The sequence below is a fragment of the Leucopleurus acutus genome, assembly GCF_964270905.1.
Source record: "Leucopleurus acutus genome assembly, chromosome: 2".
Taxonomy (NCBI): Eukaryota; Metazoa; Chordata; class Mammalia; order Artiodactyla; family Delphinidae; genus Leucopleurus; species Leucopleurus acutus.
This window is the reverse complement of record NC_139143.1, coordinates 88,203,503-88,211,409: the sequence shown is the minus strand read 5'-3', so window position 1 is coordinate 88,211,409 and position 7,907 is coordinate 88,203,503. Positions and strand designations below refer to the sequence as shown.

At 49.1% G+C, this 7,907-nt stretch overlaps 1 protein-coding gene across 1 annotated transcript; it reads left to right on the top strand.

Annotated features, from left to right (window-relative positions):
• Window positions 1–368: 368 nt before the first annotated feature.
• On the top strand, window positions 369–7,557 carry LOC309975755 (3 beta-hydroxysteroid dehydrogenase/Delta 5-->4-isomerase; the record flags this gene model as incomplete). Its single annotated transcript, XM_082860984.1, has 3 exons — window positions 369–513; window positions 4,229–4,393; window positions 6,746–7,557. The coding sequence occupies 3 exons, from the start codon at window positions 369–371 to the stop codon at window positions 7,555–7,557; spliced, it is 1,122 nt and encodes a 373-aa protein (XP_082717110.1).
• Window positions 7,558–7,907: the final 350 nt, after the last annotated feature.

The following is a 7,907-nucleotide window of genomic DNA, read 5'->3' as shown; positions in this document are numbered from 1 at the left end:
GAAGTGACCAGGGGTGAGCAATGAATATGGAGTAAGAGTTCAAGGTGAAGTGGGCTGAGTCAGAGGCGACAGCACATAAAGCTCCCTCCAGTCCTGTCTTTGGGAGATAAGGAGACCGGAACCCCGCTCTCTCATCTGGCTTGCAACAATCTAACAGGTTAGAGCTTTTTCATTTTCTTTCAGCTACTCCTGGGAGGGGGTGCATGGGATTTTTGCAAAAATGGAGTCGAAGGAACACAGTGGGTTTTTATGAGCATGTAATCACTTGACATTTCTTTTAGGCTCTCTCCTGTGTCAACCTCTCATCCAAACCGCTCCCCAGGGTCTTCTGGTTCCTGGCAGGTGTTTCTCGGTGCCCAGGTTTGGCCATGGCAGGGTGGAGCTGCCTTGTGACAGGTGGAGGAGGGTTTCTGGGTCAGAGGATCGTCCACTTGTTGGTAGAGGAGAAGGAGCTGCAGGAGATCCGGGTGCTGGACAAAGTCTTCAGACCAGAAGTTCGGGAGGAATTTTCTAGTAAGTGAACTTGAGTCGTGGGTGTGTAGCTGCATTTTAAACCCTGCATAGGTGTGGGGAGGGGTTCTTGTCTAGCAATTTAAGGAAAGTTGTAGTCAAATCAAGGCTAATCCCGTGTTATCAGAAAGGAGATTACAGATGGAGTAATACCACGGTGTAATCACAGATGGTGTCAGGAGATGATTCTGGTCCTGACCCAGGATTAGAGAGGGTGGCTGTAGACCAGCCACCTCAACCTCTGTTCTTCTCAACCAGAAAATCATGTTTCAGTTTTCTCCCTTGTCAACAAGTCTTCAATGTTCTGATGATTTTTGACTTGTCACTTGCTATGTACCATCTGCAAAGGGCGAGCTATTGCCATTAACCTGGAGACCCCACCAGCGGGTCCCCGCCCCTCTTGATTGCTCTGGTCTTTCTGTGGCTTCACTGAGCATCTCCAGTGAAGGTGAAATAGAAGGAAGAGAAGGTGAAGCGAGTGTGCGTGAGTGTGTGTGTGTGTGTGTGAGAGAGAGAGAGAAAGAGAGAATTAGAGATGGAGCAGGAGAGAGGGGAGTGCAGAAGGTACACAGGCTTGCAGCAAGGGAGCCAGAAACAGAACAAGAGGCAGCATGAGTGCAGACACACCTCGCGTGGATTCCCCGTACATCTCTTTTTATCATTTGCCTCTCTTCTCATCACCACAAGGAAGTGACTGCAGAATCTGCTGTAGCACCTCACGTCTCTCTTTCCAGATTGCTGCCCATGGTGCCAATGCAAAAGCTTGATTTATAGTGTATTTTCCAACCTGTTTTGCCCCCCAGATCCTCAAAATAACCCTGTGAGGAAGGTAGGAGAGGGGTAACACCCATCCGGACAATGAGGAAATTGAGGTCCACAAAGGTAAAGTGACTTGCTACCCGGATTAATGGGTAGCAGAGCTTAGACTAGAACTCCAATCACACGGCCCTAGGGCTGACTCCTGGGAAAGTGAATCTTCAGTTTCTGCCATTTCCCCCTTATGCGCCCCCAAACCAATTCGCTGTCCTCCTCCCCAGCCCCAGTGGACTGGCCGTCTACATGCAGGCCCTGGCTGCCCAGAGGACCCCTCTCCCCACACAAAGCCCCCCCCGCCCCAGCTCGCTCTCCTGGACCCTGCCCATCGCTCTGTTCTCCTTTCCTCTCCCCTGACCTCTGCAAACATCCTATTTCCTCTATCCTCTGCTTCAACAACGTCTCTGCTTTTCTTAAAAAAATTCACAACTGATCAACATCAACCGTTTGTAATCCCTACATCTCAGCAATATTGGCAGTCTGACAACTTATGCCCAGAGAGGGCGATGCTCAACCTAAGAGGAACATCTCCCCAGTGTGAATAAGTCATGCGCTGTCATGGGTGGGGCAGGGGTCTCTGTCAGGATAATAACAGAGACCGCTCACGGTGTTCTTTCTGTGCCAGGCACTGCGCTAAGTGTTTTACGTGTGTCAACGCCTTTGTTCCTCATCACAATCCTCTGGGATGGGTAACAGTGTCCTCCTTTCTTTAAAGATGAGAATACAAGCACAGAAGAATCCAGTCCATTCAGGCTGCTGCAACAAAATACCACAGGCTGGGTAGCTAATAATCAGAAATGTACTGCTCACAGTTCTGGGGTCTGGAAGTCCAAAATCAAGGCAGGGTCAAGTCCTGGTGAGAGCTCTCTTCCGGGTTCATAGCCTACACCTTCTCACATGGTGGAAGGGGCGAGGGATGTCTCTGGGGTCTCTTCTATAAGAACACTAATCCCATTCGTGAGGGCTCTACCCTCATGACCTAATCACCACCCAGAGATCCCCCCAACTCCTAACACCATCACATTGGCATTAGGATTTCAACAAATGGATTTGAGGGGACACAAATATGCAGACGTTGCAGAGGTTAATTAACTTGTTCAAGGTCCCCACCTGGAAAATGGCAAAGCTGGATTTGAACCCAGGCGGTCTGGCTGCAGCGTCTGTACTCTTAACCACTAGTTTGTCTAGTAGCTTCTCTCTGGGCCTCCCTCCAATCCAGTTCACACCACGTAAGCAACTGCATATTCAGTCTATGCAAAACACTGGCCAAGTCCAAGTCCACAGAGCCTTGGAGGAGGAAGCCAGGGCTCCACCGCCGAGGCATACACAGCGCCCTCTGCTGTTCTCTCTGTGGCCCTGCATACTAATGGGTAAGAGGTCTTTTCTCCCTTGGCCTTGGGCTTCAGGGCATAGCAATTCCTTTGAGCCACTCTGCTGAAGTTAGCCTTGAAAGACAGGCAGAGTAAGGGAGGGGCAGGGCAGACGTGGGGACACAATCAGAAAATTCCACTCTGCGGCTAATTCCTCTGCCTTTCTCTCACTTCGTGGCCTTTTTGAGTGGAAGCATTGGGGTGGAGCTAATTCTGCAGAGGCTTAAGGAGAGCAGGCTTAAGGTTCTTCCAAGTTGTAACCCAAGGAGGAAATTCTGCAGCCCTGAATTTTTCACTCTGAATTTCTCTCTCACTGTTCTCTGCCGTCCATTGCCAATTTCATTTAAATTGACGTCCTGCAAGCAAGGCTTGAAACCGGGGCGGGGCGGGGTGGGGGGTAGGCGGGGCGGGGGGGCAGGCTAGAGTCTTCATTAGAAGTGTGACTTTGATGTTACCTCACCCTCTCTGAGCCTCGATTTCCTTGCCTGTAAAGTGGAAATCAGAATCTCTATCTCATGAGACAGCTGTGAAAGGAAATCAGAAAGCTGAAGGTCGTGTGCAAAATAAAAAGCACAAAGTAAGTGCGGGGTATTTATCCAAACTGTATGTCGTGTGGCGTTTATGTCGTGGGCTCATATGAGGTGATGATGTTACCAGTAGTGCACAGTAGCTCCACTTCCCGCGGGCTTCAGAGGAGCCAGAGACCCTGATGTTGTCTCTGCAACCCTTGGCTAGATTGCCGGAATGTTAGTCCCTCGGTGGCTGGCTCATTTTCAGCATTGATATCTGCTTTTGATGATATCTAATAAGAGCTCTTTCAGTTAAATCCATCCTTCGGGCCCACCCTAAATTCCTGTTAATAAGCGCCACTATCCTTCTGATCACTCAAGTGGGAAAAACAGGCTGCCTTTGACTCTTCCTCCCAGCCCATCACCAGTAAGAACCAGGACCTGGCAAGGTAAGGTCTGAAAGTTGAACCTTTTGTACCGCTCCCCTTCTCGTCTCCCACTCCTGGATCCCCGGTTCCAGTCTTCCCCATGTGAACTGTGGTTCAGACGGTGTAATTAATCCCTCAATCACCTTGCTTTCTCTTATATCCACTAGACTGATCCACGTTATAATACTGCAGCCAGGGTTCGCTTCCTACAGCACAACTCTGTTTACATTTCTCCTTTAATTCCAAACCTATACCGGATTCCCCATTCCCTACCGAATTAAATGCAAATTCTCTCCTTAATGAATTTTATAAACTCCCCATGAGTCTCTTTAACAATTTTGTGTTCCAGGCACTCTTGACCCCTCACTGCTCAAACTCTCTTTTTTAGAATGAGATGGGACGGAAAGAGATGTTTGCTCTTTCCCAAGAAATGCTACACATTCTCATTTCTGTGCCCTTGTTTAATTGGTCCTTCCATGGGATGTTCACCCCTCCCCACTCCTCATTCCCCCCAATCTACCTGTCCTTAAAGACCTGGGTCACCAGGAGTCTTCCAGATCCAGAAAGCCTTCCAGTGACCTGACTCCTGTTCACACAGAGCTCCAGAGCAAGATCAGGCTGACCTTGCTGGAAGGAGACATCCTGGATGAGCAGTGCCTGAAGGAAGCCTGCCAGGGTGCCTCGGTGGTCATCCACACAGCCTCTGTCATCGACGTCATGAACGCCGTTCAGCGAGAGACCATCATGAATGTCAATGTGAGAGGTACAGGATCCTGGGGAGGAGCTGAAGGGAAGTGGGCAAGTGAGGGTCAGAAGCTGGGATAAGTGAAGAGGAGGCTGGTAGACACCTGCTGGGTGGGCACCAAGTATTTTTCCTCATCACCACCAACAGGGATTCAAGGCCATCATCCTCCGTATTTCTGATGAGGAAACTAGGGCTGAGACAGGCTAAGGGACTTGTCCAAGGCCCTCTGGGGAGGAGTGAAAGGGCTAGAATTTAAACCCACGCCTGTGTGAGTCCAAAGGCCATGAAAACCCTTCTGCTGGTCCAATCAAGTGTTGACTCAGCTCCAACCTCAAACTCTTGCTATCCAACCACCTCCTGTCTCCACTGGGCTGGAACCAGACCTTACAAATTCTTCCTTGGTCATCATGCTAGCTTTTCTGTGTGGCTCTAAGTTGAGGGTCACCATACAGCCAAGAACTAAGAGCTCTGTGGTGTGAGGTACCCCCAAGTCAGTTAGGAGTGATGGGCCACAGCTCTGGGCTGGTTTCCTTCGGGCAGGACTTCCTGCAAAGGAAGGATAATAAGGGTAAAGAGAATGCCACCCCCCAGAAGGATTCCTCATAAGAGAACTGGCAAAGCTGGTTCACAGTGGTCTGGCAGTACAGAATTAGCCAGCACTTGTTTTCCTGTAATATTTTCTTAACAAGAATAATTTCCCATTATCCATAATACCATCTCTTCTGCTCACTACCAGATCTATTATTGAAGAGTAGCCCCTAGCCAGGTGCCCAAAGTACACCCTCTTTAGATCCTCATCCCATAAGGGCTTGGTGGCCCTTTCTGAACTGTGGCTTTCCAATTTACTTTAAATCTAGACACAGTCACTCAAGGGATTAGCTTAAATCCCTTATTAGCTTGCTGTGTAGTATCCTCCCTCTGACCCCTGGAGGCCAATCCCTCTAGGACCACAGCACCCCAGAACATCTGCCTTCCACGCCCTGCCCGCCAGAGTTAGTCTACTCAGAGACTCCTTTTCTAAAGCAACTCATTGCTTTTGCATCTCCAGCCTAAAATTGCACTGTTTCAAAAAAGACCATTTCTAGTTTCAACTTAGCCACACCCCCGGTCACCCCCATATTGCCAGGAGGGTGCTAAGATTAACCAGTCTTGAGTTTTCGGCCCCCCTCTCATAATTTCTACTCTCCACAGCTCCCAACAACAGGGGATTTGAAATCCCTGAGAAATGTTAGAGGCCTCCATTGACTAAAACTAGCATAACTGACAGGTTTAGAAAATACTTCACAATCATGGCCATTTCTCCCTCTGCAGGTAAATTAGCTCCGAATTTTCTCTGCTTCTAGATTTAATTTTTGAAAAAGGAGGCTGTCTCTCCTGAAAAGCAAATTGCACAAAGACCTTAAAAAGGATTTTTTAAAAATACCACCCAAAAATGATCCTTTGCCCAGGAAATTGCTTCCTTCTTGTAAGGAAGGCGCTCTGGGTGACCTCCATGAGCTAAAATCCTACCCAGATAAAGGGATTCTGCAAGATCCTCCCATGATAGATATTACCAGCAGAGGGTGCACTCCTTTCTGCTTCGTCCTCCGGCTCGACACACAAGGCTAGTGCTAGCTCCAGAAAGCTAAGCGAAAGGAAGCTTTGCCACCCCGACTCTTCATACCTGGGTAAAGAAGCCACAGCCACAATTAGCAGTGGCCTTTGTAGGAAACACACAATCAGAAACAGAGTCTGGATCTCCAGCTTCTCCCCAGAGCCCACCAATCATTTGCTCAGTGACTCAAAAGAAAGTCCTTGTGACAAGTTTTGATTGGTCTTCAAAAAAAAAAAAGGAGAAAAATACGAACAATTCAATGTGTACTTGAGTATATATTACCTATATACAACTCTGTGTGTGTGTGTATGTGTGTGTGTGTGTGTGTGTGTGATGTGAATCCTTCAGCTGTCCTCCTTTGCCTAAGGACCAGAGCTGTCCTTATTCTAAGAGTATGACCTCCTAATTTTTTAAGTTAAAATAGCCTATCTTTAATGAGGTGGTAGAGATGATAAATGATCATTTTAAAATCTCTTTACTCCGCAAAATATAAAGTGGCAACTCGTTGTCCTTTTCTGAAATTAGAAGTACGTACCCTGGTCCATGAAATCCAAAAGCCTAGAAATGCTGGATCTCCAGAATCCAAATCTTGGCCTCTTTTCATTTCTGCTTTCGTCCTGTGGCTTTAGCATAAGCTGATCTCCGCCAGAAACACACAAGAATGCACTCCTCATGTGCAATAGCCACCTCCCTTGAGGGTTAGGGGCAGACACGGTCCATGGCATGGCTGGCTCTGGACTATTTCCCGACACTGACGGTGTGCTCCCCGTGGGCAGGTACCCAGCTCCTGTTGGAGACCTGTGTCCAGGCTAGTGTGCCAGTCTTCATCCATACCAGCACCATAGAGGTGGCTGGGCCCAACTCCTACAGGGAGATCATCCAGGACGGCCACGAAGAAGAGCATCTTGAAACGGCATGGTCCTCTCCATACCCATACAGCAAAAAGCTTGCCGAGAAGGCTGTGCTGGGCGCTAATGGGTGGGCTCTTAAAAATGGCGGCACCTTGTACACTTGTGCCTTAAGGCCCATGTACATCTATGGGGAGGGGAGCCCATTACTTTTGGCCCACGTGGACAGTGCCCTGAAGAACAATGGAATCCTGTCCAATCACTGCAAGTTCTCCAGAGTCAACCCAGTCTATGTTGGCAACGTGGCCTGGGCCCACATTCTGGCCTCGAGGGCCCTGCGGGACCCCCAGAAGGCCCCAAGCATCCAAGGACAGTTCTACTACATCTCAGACGGCACACCTCACCAAAGCTATGACGACCTCAATTACACTTTGGGCAAAGAATGGGGCCTCTGCCTGGATTCCGGGATGAGCCTCCCCGTTTCTCTGAAGTATTGGCTTGCCTTCCTGCTGGAGATAGTGAGCTTCTTGCTCAGTCCAATTTACAAATATCGGCCCCCCTTCAACTGCCACCTGGTAACCCTGTCAAACAGCGTGTTCACCTTCTCCTATAAGAAAGCTCAGCGAGAGCTGGGGTATGAGCCCCTCTTCACCTGGGAGGAAGCCAAGCAGAAAACCAAGGAGTGGGTCGGCTCCCTGGTGAAGCAGCACAAGGAGACCCTGAAAACAAAGACTCACTGATCTGGGGGGTGACAACGATGTGGATGTGGGTATAGTTAGGAGATGTCTGTCACGCTCTCCCCTTCCGGCTTCATGCGGCAGACAACACAGACACAAGCCCGGGTCCTCCTGCTTCCGTTTTATAAGATGATCATGTTACTGTCTTCCTCCCTCCACCAGAAACCTTTCCCTGTCACTGGCCCAACGGGAGGCTTTCTGCCCTCCCCTCCCTCCAGGGGACGGCCAGACAAGGTGATTTGCTGCAGCTGCTGTGCCACCGTCTCAGTTGCCGATTCTGAGCTATTTGGGCTTCTTTTAACTTAGAGTTTTGCCTGTTAGTTCCATTTCCTTTGTTAAATGCAAAAGCCTTT